This window comes from Pieris rapae, chromosome 15 (genome assembly GCF_905147795.1).
Source record: "Pieris rapae chromosome 15, ilPieRapa1.1, whole genome shotgun sequence".
Lineage (NCBI taxonomy): Eukaryota > Metazoa > Arthropoda > Insecta > Lepidoptera > Pieridae > Pieris > Pieris rapae.
Genome location: NC_059523.1, coordinates 8,826,825 through 8,842,867, shown reverse-complemented (window position 1 = coordinate 8,842,867; position 16,043 = coordinate 8,826,825). Strand labels below are relative to the sequence as shown.

Sequence of the window (16,043 nt, the reverse complement as noted above, 5' to 3'; positions counted from 1 at the left end):
CGACTAACCTTTTTGTTTATAACGCTAGGACCACGGACGAAGGGTATCGACACCGAATGGGATGAAATCATATCCACGGCTTACAACCCTGTATTTAAATGCTTTTGCTTTTTCCGCACCGCATTTAACCGCATCACAAGCCGCACAAGCTCTGTTGTTCGATGTAGATGGAAGCGGCCAGTGTGTCTGAACAGGTTGCATCCCATACCAGCACCCGGCCCATCTTCTATGGAATCAAACTCTTATCGTCCGGTCCGGTATATATATTATATATACAGATATTTTAAGGAATTTACATTTAGGTAAGTTTGTTATGGAAGAGCTGGGTTCCCAAATCTTACACATTTTAATGCATATGTACCTTCTTAAAATAAATAAACACATATTTATATATTGTATTGTAGATATCTAAAATGAAACCATTTCCATAAAATTCTTGCCATATTCCGCGCAGCGGACTGATACGCACTTGATGTGAAGGACAAAAACTCAGTATTGAATCAGAAATGGCATTAATGGGCATAATTCGGAGTAACCTCTGATTCTGAGACATGGTACAACTTTGACCCCAGTAAAATCACATCAGGCTTTCACATATAGAAGACACACTTGTCTTACGCTTCAAACCCCCTGAAATTAATTTAATTTGACACAACAAACACACGTTTGGTTTCTCCCTAAACGATCATTTTAAATATTAACAATTAATATAATAAATGTAGTATTATATCAAATCTGGGGGCGTGGTTGGACATTTGCGAGTTTAGGGCGCGAACACTAATAATTGATCCTACAGAATGCTCTTTTGTTAATATAAACCATTGTAGGTATTAAAACTGACTTTTCGTCCCCTACTGTTAGAGATTTGGGCGACTTTAAAAAGGTTTTCTCTGTTTTATAGCTTTTGTTATAGCATTTGGTTTGTCATGCTTGTGCATAGGCTATTAGGATAAGGATCTAGAATTGTAGTGTTTAGATCTTTTAAAAGGCTACAACTCAAAGGCTTGGACCTTTCTATGTTGGTAATCAGGTTTATACGCCCAAAACTTTTGAGTCTAAAGCACGCTGTATCTTCTCCGTACAAGTGTCTTAAATGCGCACATTAAGTCATTAGATTTATGCACGGCAACCGAAGTTACGACCTCAGGAAAGAGGCTAGACATACCACTAGGCTTACACTGATACTAACTATAACATAAAATGATATTATAAAAACCTTTCATTTGAATTGATATATTCCAAGAGTCCAATTAACGTCCAAATTTCATAAAATTCGGTTTAGTCGTTTTTGACTTATGGGTTCCACGTATTTCCGGAGAGGACGTGTATAGAACCTATAGGATGTTAAAATCAGATTTTTTAATCATAAATTATAAACTATTATATTAAGTTTTTTTTTTGCAATTTTGCGTTATCTTAGAAAAATCTTTGATTACGGCGGTATGTTTACTGCTAAAGTATTTGTTAATTACATTTTACAAATAGCAAATTATTCGTACATTCTCATAAGCCCCCAAATAGCTTTTATAATTCGTAACAGCAGATGTGCAATAAATGGCCTCATTTATGGGCGGAGTTGGGTGACACAGCCAGTTAAGTGACACGATATATTGTAAAATCGATAGGGAATTAGGCAATTTGTATTATTGGAACTTGTGTGGTCCTACCGGCCATAGTGTAGTGATTTGTGTGAATTTATAAAATCTTCTAGTTTTACCTGGGATTCAGTAATGAGAACTAGACTACAAATAATTATAAACTATCTTTAGACAACCAGAGAGACTAGTCTAGACATCGTTGAGTAGGGTGAAGAAGAGTGAAGTACTTATGCATGCTTCAAGGGACTTTCTTTCTATGTGCGTGTTTAACATTCGCTTACGGTAAAGGAAGCCGGCTTGCCAAACGACGTGTATCAGGCACAGAAGGCTAATCACCTCCTAGCATATTAGATTCACAAATGATCATGAAACTACAAAAATTTGGGGCCCAGGCTTAAAAAGGTTGAAGTGCCAGAGATTAGCCTTGATTTCTTAGTATAGAAATATTATGTTACTTTTTAACATTAAGGACATTTGCGGCAATAACATTAACTATGAATACATATGTAATAAAATAAAATTATTACTAATTTATTTCTTTTCTTCGATTCATTAGATTATAATAACTGAGAAACTTTGCTATGGCCTTTTTAATTCGTAACAACAGAAGTGCAATAAACGCAAAAATAATGTAATTAAAAATATTAATCAACCATTTTATAAAAAAATATCCATCCATTCATAAATAGGTCAAATAAAAGAACAACATAAATTATCACACAATTTATTTTACAACAGGCAAATGCATACAAATCTAATTCCTAACTACAACCTAACTATGTTGGCCATTCTGAAAATGCCTAATGGCCGGCGGATTCAGTGCTGCCAACCGCGCGTCATAAATGCTACGATCTTGTCTATCGATTTTTGCCGCGCTTAAAAACGCCGAGGTCTGCGACTGGAGTAGGTTCCCTGGTAATGGCTGCGTTCTGTCCATCCTAAACTGTAGATTCTGCTTCTCCATTTGATGGTGCTGTGTTCTTACGGCGAAGCGGTTGACATGCACCGGTATTGGTACGACAATTTTCGTCGCCGTTTTCCCGTGACTGCCGGATGCGAGCCCCGCTTTGACACGTTTCCATTTCGCCCGGCGATTTTGAAACCATATTTTTACCTGTAAAGACAATATATTTATAAAGGAAGGCACGTCCTAATCGCGTCTACAGCTACAGTCATAATAATCTATGAACTTTTTTAGGGGATCCCTGTTTTATTGATGATTAAAGTCGCGTAATAAAAAAAACACTGGCGCTATAACCTCTTTGGGTCTTGGCCTCAGATTGAATCTGTTTCATGATCATTTTTAAATCCAATAGGCAAGTAAGTGATCAGCCTCCAGTGCCTGACACACGTCGTCGACTTTTTGTGTCTAAGACATGTCGGATTCCTCACGATGTTTTCCTTCACCGTTCGAGCAAATGTTAAATTCGCACATAGAAAGTAAGTCCATTGGTGCACAGCCGGGGATCGAACCAACAACCTCAGGTATTAGAGTTGCACGTTGAAGCCACCACTGCTCACAGAAAGGCTAAATAAATGTAAAGAAATATGTAAATAACAACATCAGAGTGTTTTTAAAATCATATCCATACTATTTTCACAGCGATTCACAGAATATTGAAAAAAAAACAGATGCGCTAGAACTCATGGTTTTGGCCACAGAATGTAATAAATAATAGTGGTTTTGAAGAATACATGTTGTTTTGAATAGATATCAGTCACTAACGGATGGTATTTATAAAAACTCACTTGAACTTCGCTTAATTTAAGTGCTGACGCGATCTGTGATCTCTCCGTGAGAGAAAGATATTTCTTCGCATGGAACTCCCTCTCCAACTCCAAGAGCTGTTCTGACGTGAATGCTGTCCGTCTTCTTCTTGCTTTGTTCTCTCTTGGTGTGTCTGGATCTTCTGTGTCGATTTCTGATTCGTTTCCTGAAAAAGAAAATTCAGTTAGATACAATTTAATCAACCAAAATATTTTATTTATTTATTTATAAATAATCTGCCTACATAGATATTATAAAAAAAGAAAGCGGTAAGACAATATATAAAGCCAAAACAGGGATATTGATCAACAACATATACAAAAAAGGGAACATTAGATACTTGAAGAAAAAAAGAAAACTGTTACTGTGTTAAACATTAAACAAACTACAACTTGATATCTAAAAAACGTTCCTTCTGCTAAATAAAGTCAAAGTCCCGCTTCTTCAAATATTTCCTCACACCCCCTTTGATAAGGTAGGAAATGTATCTCAATAAATTTTATTTTAATATATCGTATACGTGGGTAACACTGAAAATGTTTATAACTGGCCAGCTAGAAACATTGCTGATGAAAACTTTCTTTGAATTTCAATTTTAGAGCTCTTTGCAACCTAATGTAGTACATTCATGCATGCATTCAATTTTATTTTATTTTTTTGAATTGGCGGCAAATCTATAACTCTTGTTACTTAGTCAATGATTTATTACGACTTTCGTTGTGGGCTACTCAATAACAAAGCTATGATAGGCGGCGATTAGCATTTCTTCTTGAGGCCCTACCTCGTGCCACTATTTACAATTGGTTTAACGAATTAAAGCGTGGACGTAGCAATCTCAATGATGATCCGCGTGATGGACGTCTTAAACAGCGTCATATTCATATATCACATATTCAGTATAGTCATCAGTGCTGTGCGACGCATGATAGAGGAAGATAAGAGAGTGACTAATATACTATACTATTTATGTCAAATTATGCTAACGCTGTGTTAAAATGATAGATGCCTATTTTCTTTAATCAGCTCAAATTAACTTGCATGGTTTCGCGCTTTTTTATTTGACAGAGGTTTTAGTACATGTGTAATACAAAGACTATGTCGGTACTTAGTTTAAATATCTAAAAGTAATAAATAAATCAGCGGCGCTGAAACCTTGTTTTAGGCGGCAGATATCTGTATCCGGTTCATGATCATTTGTCAATCTAATAGGCAATTAGGTGATCACCCTCCTGTGCCTGATGCGCCATCGACTTTTAGTTCCAGGCAAGCCGATTTCCTTACGATTTTTTCTTCACTGTTCGATCGAATGTAAAATGCGCACATAGAAAGAAAGTTTATTAGTGCACAGCCGGGGATCGAAGCTACGACCTCAGGGTTGAGCGTCGTACGATGCTCATCATAAAAACATTTTATTTTTTAGAACAGTAGGCAAACGGATGGAGGCTCATCTGATGTTAAATGATGCCGCCGCCCATTGACACTTTCAATGCCAGAGGTCTCGCGAGTGCGTTGCCGGCCTTTTATGAATTGTTACGCTCTTTTCTTGAAAATATATAGGTATAAATATATATCTTCAAGTATAATTTTTTTAGTATTCGTTAAAAAATTTATGTGTTATTTCCGGAGGAAATATCTGTGGTCTAAGGGAAAGATAAAAAACACAAATCGCGCAGTCAGCATTTGGTCTCATCAAATGGCCGATAAAAAGTGATGGGCAGGCGTCAGCGCCACGCCCTAGGCTTGTCGGCCAGTGAGGGCGGAAATTAATTTTGTTTCTTTCAGAAGTGGATTTTCTAAGAAATCCCATAAAGTAAACGTATGTAAAAAATTGTGCAAGTTGAAGTTTTTCACAATTTGGAAAATGTAATTTAGTTAACAAGTTAACAAGTTCGAATTGATTGACGTGGAATAAGTGATACCTAGAAGATCTTATGTTCCAAAATAAACGTATTTTATTATTTTTTTAAATTTGTATGTGCTAAGTTAATAAAAAAAGGGTGGTTAGTACATTTTTATTTTCACTTCTGTTTTCGGGTATATGTGTTTTTTTTAATTTTAAATTAATAAACAATATACCACAGAATTTGCATTAAGTAACTCGGTTACGATTTTTAATCCATTTAATAAGAGATAAAATAGTAGAGAACGAAGTTTTCCTTCATACCAATTAAATTTTTAATTTCAAATTCAAACGATAATTCAATATTCCATGTTTTCAACTACAAACTCTATCAAAACCTCTCTCTAATTAACATGCAACTATGTAATGGAACTAACCGGAGAAGAATTCATAAACAACTCGGGTATAAGTAACCGGAACCTTAATTCTGAGTATAGCTTAAAGTGCCAAAATGAAAATTTCGTATTCTATGCAATGTGCAATTTCCATGAAGTGAGACATAAAGATCCTTGCAAATAAATGCCTTTATTCACGGTTTAAATCTTAGGCTGAGACAACCATTGACAGTTATTGACGCGCCAAATGAATTGTAAAAAATAACCCACCAACAGCAAAAAACAACTCTATTTGCTTTAATATAAAGCCACAGATTCTAGAAATTTATTCACAAGTTCGATAGCGATTATAATCTGTTGTGATTCTTATTTCAAATGGAACAGGGTCCATAGAGTTAAAAACTTCGAGAACTTTAAAGCGCATAAAGTTCCCGCCAATACGCGTTCTGAATTTGAAATTGGATTGAATGACGATTCGAAGAGCGGCGAAGTTAAATCGTTCGTGAACTGTTAATATGTGTATTTGAGACGATATTGATCAACGTACATCACTGGATCGTGACGAGAGGCACGTATGTCAATAACGAATTACAATACTAGCGTTGTGGCTGGTTGTCAGTAGCATAGGCAATTTATTAACTGCTATTTTGTTTATTGAATCTCAAATCAATTATGAAAAATTTTAGGTGTTTAGTTTTTCTTCTAAAAGAAGCGTGATAAATAGATAGAAAACGAAGGACGGGCATTTTATTTTTTCTGTTATATCTAAAATTCTAATCTAAATTTTATTATTTGTTTTTTTAAATGTAGGTTTGGTACATCTTATATTACTAATATAATATTCGATTTTTTTTGGTTTTGGTGAAGTTGAGTGGCGCCATTGCATCGATTGCTGTTTTGTTTCTGGGTTGACGTAGCAAATCCACGTCTCATCACCGGTAACAATGTGTCCTTTTGCACACAAAAATCTTATTACAGCGCGAACTTCATTGCTGGCGGGAGAAACGATTTTCGCGGACATTGTCTACTGCACGAACAACTAGCAAAATTACTACTGAAACAAAACAACCCCTGAAATAACTGCACGAGTAGTGCACGTACCTACAGATATGTACAAGCCTAAACGTTTTATGACTTGTAAATTCTGAAATATAAGCGAACGGCCCTTATTTTTTGAATATGCCTCGTATATATATAATTCTAATGTACGTGTGTATTTTACTGAACTCCTCTTTAACGGCTGCACCGATTTCAATGAAATTTCTTAAAAATCTTATGTGCATGTGTTCATAATTAAACTCCTAAACGGCTGGACATATTGTGATGAAATTTTTTGTGTGTTCAAGTGGAGTCGAGAATGATTTACATTATTAGATGTTTTTGCATATAAGACGTATGCACAGGATAATGTTGCTCGGATCCTCTTCTTAAACATCATTCGTGGCTCAATCGGCAACGCATAGTATCTTCCAGGTTTGATTTTCACAGTCTGAAAGTTATATAGACATAGAAATGTTTACAAACTCTCCCATATGGCCTCTAATTTAAAACATTTAATGTTCTAAACAAGTATTTTGAACACAGCAATTATTTTTGTCACAGACAATCCAATTCTGTCATGCCCTTTGCCCTTTGTAAATTGACAGCTGTCATCTCGCGTTGCCGCCAACCTTCCGAATTTGATTCAAACAATTTCACAGCGCAGATGCACTCTAGTGGCGTGACGGATTAATTTCAACAAGGCATAGATAATTGTGAATTTACGATTTTTCTCAAATTGTATTGATCTGTTTAGAGTGAGCGTGAAGTTAGGTGTTAAATTTGTTGATTCTTACTTAACTGTATAGAAATATTGTGAAAAAATCCAAGAAATTAGTGAATTCAAATATATATATATATACATATAACACTTAAAAGACTTGTTTTATGGGTAACTAGAAGACAATAATTCCGTGGTACATGGTACAACAGTTTAAAAAAACATTTAGTGTTAAAAATTTAAAATGAGTGAACCACTGAATGTGAATGGGTGTGTATGCGCATGTTTTTGAGAGTGTAACTGAAAGTTGTGATTGTGCGACTAACATAAGATTTTAACTTACACCAGTTTTAAAAATAATTAAAAAGCTATTGATAAGTTTTAAACATAGATTATGTATATTTTAACATGATTTGTAAGGTTTTATTTACTTTATTTGGTTTATATTGCCTATCAAATATGAGTGTAAAGAGCGAAGAAGATTGCATTCTATCCGTCGCCAAAATGGATTGTCTTCGTAGGGTTTGGTTATTGGGATGCAGATCGATTGACTGTCACGGTCTGATCTCAGGTTGTTTTCAATCTGAGATTGTGGATTAATTATTGGGTTCGGGAGTAAGTCAAATTGGTTATGAAATCCTTCAGTGGGCAGCTGGTTCCACATGTGGTACACAGCTACAGGGACCAAACTTTAAATTTGCTTCCATTTTCTATTTTTATTTTAAATTACTGTTGTTATTAATGTGTAGGTTAAGAATATTGGAAATAGTGTTAATCTATGTGTTTGAAATAAATATTGTCTTCTAAATTTATTGAAATTGGAGAAACACATCTTTTTCATCACGACATTGGCCCCTCTCTGTTAGAACGTATGTATGTACTTTGTTTGCGGCTTTTACAGTAGAGTTCGGTTTTCCCTAGAGGTTTGTCTAGTCTTCCTGGGTGCACAATCAAGTTGATTCGTTAAATCTTACTTTAATAAGTTTCAGCACTCTAACTTGTTACAACTTATACTAGATACCACTAATAAAACACGCAATTGTATAACAAATGTCTCAAAATTTTGAAGTGAAAACATCTCTAGCATCGTTATGATTTGAAATTTTATGAAATGGATAAGATAAGACTTAGAATAAGAATTTGATGAAGTTTATTATCAATACACACATGTAGGTACTTTACCAAAATCCAGCTCGCTATAGAAAATGTATTGTATCGAAATATTTAATCGCTTTTAATGCCGATTCATTAAACTTGGTTTACTGTTTATTTACGGCATAAAAGATATTAAATTCATCTTATTTGAAGTAGTGAATTAGTGTGAGTGCACGTTAATCTTAAATGCTCAACAGTTTTTAGTGGAAAGAAGTAAGTAAGTGTAAGTGTTATAGGAAAATTGTGTATAATTACTTATTACTCTAAACTGATGCTAATCGTAAATCTCTTTGTCCAGTGACATAAAAAAATATTATATTCTTCGTTAGTAACATCGTTGCTGATGATGGATCAATAGTTGAGCGCATCCCAAGCTAACCTGTACGTGGGTAACACTGAAAATATTTAGAACTGGCCAGTTAGAAACATAGCAGATAAAAACTTTTATGAATTTCAATTTTAGAATTCTGTGGTAACCTAATGTAGTATATTGAATTCATTTGTCATTTATTTTTGTGAATTGGCGGCAAATCTAAAACTCTTGCTACACGAGAAAATGAACTTAACGCGAGAAAACTTTCGGTAAATGATTTATTATGACTTTCGTTGTGGGTTTACTCAATAACAAAGCAATTACAGGCGGCGATCGGCATATCTTAATGAAGCTGGGGCTTCAATAGTGGCACGTAATGGGTGTTCATGCCAAGGTTGTTATTTAGTTAGTGTTAGTTAGTTTTTTTTTTTAAAGAACAGGGGGCAAACGGGCAGGAGGCTCACCTGATGTTAAGTAATACCGCCGCCCATGGACACTCTCAATGCCAGAGGGCTCGCGAGTGCGTTGTCGGCCTTTTAAGAATTGGTACGCTCTTTTCTTGAAGTTTATAACATTTTGATATAATAAAAGCATAAATCTATCATTGATAGTTTTGTTTATTTATCTACCGTAACTTAGTGTCCCAACGATGTAACAACTAGCGCCAAGTCGGGGGTATTTTGTTACAATCGCCTTTCTTGGTGAAATTGTCCATTGAGAAAAAATTACATAAATTTTAATAATTTTAAATCATATTTTAATAGCTGAATAGACATACAAACTATAAAAGCAATCAAATGTGTAAATTATTTCAAACCTTTTGTCATAAAGACAATTGTCAAAAAATGTAACAACCTGTTCCCTACAGAGAAACGAAGATACTTAGAAAAACAATAAAAGTATTATCAACTTTACATTAAGCCGTTTTTCATTTTTTAAACATTTTCAGTGTTACCTAGGTACACTTATACCTGTGCCTATAAAAACTAAATCATTCTAATTGCACGTCTCTTTCTGTCAAATTATCTTTACGCTGTGTTAAAAAGTTAATACACACATGTTAATAAGATAAAATTTCTTGTGTTAATTAAAAAAAATACTTTTTAGTGACCCGAACGCATATATTCCATATGCGTTCGGTTCGATAGATATATAATAATAATAATAAGCCGTTTTATTTCCTGTTTTACAATAATTGGTAGTTTAATTAAAATAATATTTTGTTAGCACGTTAGCTTAGATTATGTTAGTAATAACTATATATATTATTTATGAATTAACAGGAACCCCGGTTTGGGTAAAGGCATCCTCCAAAGATGTCCATTTTATCGGTCCTGTGAAGTGGAGTGCCAGTTTTTGCCAGCTGATCTTTTCAGATCATCTTCCCAGTGGTCTAAGGGCATTCCACCTCTTGCCTGGTGGTCCTTTCCAATGGGTAACTCGTTTGGTCCACTCTCAGCTAGATATTCTTGCTACATGGCCAGCCTAATACCATTTCAGTTTTTGAGAAAATGTTAAACCGTTTGTAACGTTAGTGATAGCTCTTATCTTTGTGTGTCTTATTTTGTCCATTTTCGTCGTCGTCGTAGTCGTGTTTAATATGCTTCGCACTAAACTTCTTTGACAAACATTGATTTGATTCACAGCTTGTGAAAAGAATTTCCAGGTCTGACTTCCATAAGAGATAGATATATAAAAATCATTAAAAGTTTTATACGTTAGCTTTTATTGCACCTGTAGGTATGTTATTGTTATGGGGTCACGCTGCTGATGTCGAATCTGTTTTCATTCTGCAGAAGAGGGCTATTCGTGCAATCTATAATTTAAAATGTAGGGAATCTCTGAGAGATAAATTCAAGGAAATTAATATACTTACCTTTCCCTCGCAATATATTTATGAAAATATTATGTTTGTATACAAAAATAGTGATAAATATACTAGATTAGAACATACGCACAATGTCAATACTCGGAACAAACGCAGGCTGCAATTTCCCCGTACTAGACTATGTAAAGTTAGTAATTCTTTTTTGGGGAAAGGGATACTCTTCTTTAATAAAATCCCAGAGGCTCTTTTATCTCTGCCTTTTAATAAATTTAAGAAATGTATTAAAGAAAAGCTGTGTAAAAAGGCTTACTATAAAGTTATTGATTATTTAGTTGATAAAAGGGCCTGGGACTAGTGCTGGGCAGGCTGCCTCTAATTAATTTGATATATTTGTTTTAAATATTGTTTGATGATTTGCTTTTTTAAAAGAGTACCGAGAGTTTTTTACGCCGGCTTTTTCTCTCGGCCTACACCCTCTGTCTTTGCCGATGAGTAGGGATGCCTACAGGTTTGAATTGATTGACGTGGAATAAGTGATACCTAGAAGATCTTATGTTCCAAAATAAACGTATTTTATTTATTTTTTATTTTTTTATTTTATATGTGAACCACGGTATATTATGGTAATCCACAGCAGAACTCCCTCCCAGTCATCAGCGTTTGCATGTTTAGGCTCTTTGAGGCTTGAACGTGCGACTCTATTCTCTGAGGTCGTAGTTTGATTTAACATTCGCTCAAAAGGTGGAGGAAACATAATGATAACACTGACTAAAAAGTAGACGGCGTTTTTCAGGCACCGAAGGCTGATCACCTACTTGCCTATGAGATTGACAAATGATCATAAAACAGATTCAGAAATGTGTTGACTGTTAGACAGAAAAAAAATTAAAGGTTATAGATATTTAATCATAACATAGATAGGTACATTAATTTAACCTAGTTGTGAAAAAACCTAACAATAGGTATATTTGCTACCCTTATCTATATAAATAAAAATGAATCGCAATATATTTTGCTAAGTGTAAAATTTGAAGACCAACTGGCCTGAATCTTTTATATTTTTCTAATTCGAAAAACGATCAGTCTCTGGGATAGCACAGCAAAAAGTTCCATATTATAAAGTATAGTTCCACGACCGTGTTGGTCTATGAAAGCGATCAACCCAAAAACTAAAGACTTTATTATTGTAAGAACTTCACCAGTAGGTAAGGAAGGTAGGTCTTGGTTAAGGAAGGTATTGTCTATGGAAATTGTCAGTAATAAAACGATATTTCTTGAAGAGGTCGCAAAGATACCTATTACAAAATGACTAGGCGAAACTACGGATGAAAAATTAATGGAATATTAAAGTATCCGTAAAAAAATAAACCGACACCAAAATGCTCAAAATTATAATTGATAAATATTTTATTAATAGATTTGATAAATATCCTATTTAAGTTTTGAAAGTTGAAAAGAAACTCACCCTGTGTATTGTCATCAGCACCATCACTTTCTTCACTCCCAACACTAACTGGACTGTCTCTCTTTTCATCTCTTTCATGTTGTCTTCCAAACATCCTCAACCACGGCTCCTGGTACCCCAGTAAGAAAGGAAAATTCACATTTTGCGGCAAAAAAGGTCCATTGAAATAAAACCTCATTCGATCACTTCTGTCATCATCGTCTGAATGTCTTGATAAATCGGAAATATTATTCTCTATGTCAATTTCGGGAGATTTTCGATCTGTTCCAATTATTGACTCTATGGAAAATGATTTTGGCGGTTTCCGTTTCGTTTCGGAATCCATTGCACACACTAAAATGTTTCTATATTTAATAGTTTTCTTTATGTCACTTTGTTGTCACTGGCACAACGAAAATAAAAATTCAAAATTGGAACACACGTCTGTTCACTGCGACATCGTTGTGATGTACTCGCTGTTAGCTATAGATACTGACACGCCCATACGGGCGGGGTGTAGACGTTGTGTAATTTTATTTTATTAATGCTCGATCGCTGTCAAGCGAACATAAGCTTTATTTCAATAGCTAGTGCAATATCCTTCTGTATTCTATAAGATTATATCCAGTTGAGCTAAACCATCAAAATACACCTTATAATCCACATATAGAACCTCTTTTCTAAGCAACTCCATCGAAGTTTAAACTCATTCAAATATGATTCGTACTGTGATTTAAAAAAGGAATACTTTCGAGTGGAGAAACTATTGATTTTGGTCCTTTTTCCTTCGGATTTTAAATGATTAAGTTCCATTTGTAGAAATGTGTGAACGAAACACACTCACTGGCTATAAACATGTAAGATAAGGATGTAAGATGAGATTTTGTGGAGTGTACACTGGTAATTGGTGGTGATCAGAATGTTTTGCCAGTGTCAGCACTTTGTACGAGTTTTATCGTCTTGTGGTCCGTTTAGACGACTTTCTTATTCTTATTCTTATAAAGTACAATTTTCCAAAAGAAATTAACCATTTTTTGAAGTTTTAGTTCTACTTTTTCAGGTTTTTTAAAATAAATAGGCATCGAAGTATTTCCGATCCAATTCCTTCAAGAAAAGAGCGTACCAATTCTTAAAACGCCGGCAATGCCGAGTGCATTACCAGCCCTCTCAGATTGTTCAGAGTAATGCTTAACATCTCGTAAGCCTTCTACCCATATGCCCGTTGTTCTATAAAAAAATATTTCTGGAATAAAAAGAATCAATAGAACATAAATTTGTGCTGCTTAGAGCTTATAACATAAACTGCTGGACTGCCCAGTGTAAACGAAGCCCCGAGCTCCCATTAGTGAACAATTTGTCCCTCTCTCCTCCCTAAATTGATTGAGCAAAGCCCCTTGACCGAAGATGAATTAAGCCAAACGTTGCGGCTTTCATAATGCTTTAAATTCATACAAAATGTGTTTAAATCATATTAAAACATTTATGACAGTTGTCAAAAATATTACCTAGGTAAATATACCCGATAAGATTCTATCAACGCCATGCGTGTTTGACCTAAGTAATATGTGTATTTACGCGCCTTTAAAAATATTGTAAGTTGAATCAAGCCATTCCAAATTCAAATTTCACTGCACACGTCTCAGCTAAATCAGCGGTACCTACGCTTTCCAAACTTGGCAGCTGACATTTGACATTTGATTCTAGTCTCGTGCTAGGTTCGCAGGCTAGACTCGAATTAGCCTCCCAAATAGCGATCGCGGTCTGAATTATTATTAAAACTATAAAGTGAACAATGGATCATTATTGAAGGAATGAATGAATTATTCGCATTGTATTATCCGTTTCTTTGAGCCCGTGTGATAATTGCTCTTGTATTGTGAATACGAAATTTATTACGCGATTCTCTTCTGGGAAAGTATCAGGAAATTAGATTTATTGCTAACGTTTGGTCACTAAAACTTTAAGTGCCTTATACTAAACTATTTAATTTGTCTACTACAATAATTATTTAAAAGTTTCTCCTACGTGATGAATATAATCTATGTTTTACATCTTATTTTAATTAACATCTACACCTATACTATGTCTGTGTTACATTAAGGTTAATTTTTATTATGTTTAATTGCTATAATGATATAAATAGTTATAAATACTTTCATGTTTATTTATTTCCCTTATTATTTATTTAATTTAATTTTAAATATTTTGTTATAAAACCCCAATTATCCTCAATATTAATTTTGTATACCTACCTACCAACCGACTATCTCTTCAGTACAGATTAGAAAAAGATTTTATTGTACCTACTATCCACCGTTTAATAATTTAAAATAGCAAGTTGATCCTAACAATAGTTTCTTATTAAAATATAATTCAAATTTACTACATTAAATACATTGACTATAAACTCCAAATCCTCAAAATTGTTCGAGTAATTTAGTTAACAAATCAGATTTCCAGTCATTAATCCTAAAATCGTATCGCGCCATTACGCACCCCCACATAAATCTACCATAATAGAATATTATTCATAACAACGTTAATATGACCGTAAAATTAAATAAACACGCTCCAAATTTAATCTGCTAATACTTCCCTTTCTTAACCAACGAAATCCAATACACTTGAGAGAGATAGCTATAGTTACTTATTGCGTTTTATAAATACATTTGGTGAGTTATGTTGGTAGGCACGCCCCGCAATCAAGAAACTCGGCGCTTATTGGTGGTTGTTAATAGGGCGCGAAGTTGTTTTCTTTTTAATTTTGATTCATTAGCGTCGAGCATTCTCTATTCAAACGACTGTCATTCCCGAGACGACGATTCCCCAATGTTGCCACGCCAAAAATAATCTAGTTACATTTAACACTTAATGGTATCTTGTTTAATATTTTATTCATGAGCTACTGCGTAAATTGACCTCGATTTATGTTTTATATATACGAAAAGATATTCTAAGACGCAATTCAATTACCTACAAGCGAAGTAGTTTACCGTATTAGGTATTTTAAGCCGAGGTAAGACCCGTACCTCTAGGCACCTCTTCAAAACTCATGTGAGGTTTAGTTTATTTTATTTTATTTTTAATTTTTTAGTTAGTTGTTATTATTTAATACTACCCTTTTTCGATAACCTACTTGCCCCATCAAGAGCTTAGGTTGTCTTTGGACTAAAAAGAACTAAGTATTTTGAAAGGGAGCAATTTAAAGTACCTAACTTTTGGTGGTAAAACAGTGTTTTTTTAGTACCTACCTCCGATTACAATAACCTACTTAACATAAAAATTATTTTTATTTAATACTGTATTAAATACATTACAAATACCAACTTCAAATTTGACACATAAAAATAACACTTACCATTAAAAGCGAACTACCAATTCCAAATTTAAATTTTTCACCCTCGAGTGGAAACTGTATCGAATGGAGTTGTCATTTTTTCATTCACTTTGAACAAAAAGAAACTTTATATCAATGAGTTATAGTTGAAAATGCTACTATTTGTTCTGTTGAATGGAATTACGTTATGCTTGTCATTTTCGCACACTAGGTTTTGAAAGTTGAAATCTCATGACATTTTGACAGCTTCTGTAAGGGCGGGAAAATACAAGTATGGGGCCCTAACAAATCTCAAATACTTATAGCTAGATGAAGTTACACCTATTAAATTGCGAAAACTTATTGATTTCCTTAGGTAGGTAGGTATAATAAAATGAGTGTTAATAATTATTTAAACAAAACAAACAATCTTTAGTTAAACAGTAGATAGAAAGTAAAGGCACTTACCTACATAAAAGTCTGTGCGGTAAGTGAAACAGTAAGAATTGTACAAACAACGAGTTTTTTTTATAGAACTGAGGGCAAACAGGCAGGAGGCTCACCTGATGTTAGGTGAAACCGCCGCCCATGGACACTCTCAATGCCAGAGGGCTCGCGAGTTTTTGG

The 16,043-nt window shown here is 34.3% G+C and overlaps 1 protein-coding gene across 1 annotated transcript; it reads right to left on the bottom strand.

The window, feature by feature from the left end:
- Nucleotides 1-2,306: 2,306 nt before the first annotated feature.
- Nucleotides 2,307-12,559, bottom strand: LOC110997651 (homeobox protein unplugged-like). Its single transcript, XM_022265898.2, has 3 exons — nucleotides 12,122-12,559; nucleotides 3,348-3,532; nucleotides 2,307-2,712 (listed from the first exon to the last, which is right to left on the bottom strand). The coding sequence occupies exons 1-3, from the start codon at nucleotides 12,444-12,446 to the stop codon at nucleotides 2,371-2,373; spliced, it is 852 nt and encodes a 283-aa protein (XP_022121590.2). The 5' UTR covers nucleotides 12,447-12,559; the 3' UTR covers nucleotides 2,307-2,370.
- Between the last annotated feature and the right edge of the window lie 3,484 nt (nucleotides 12,560-16,043).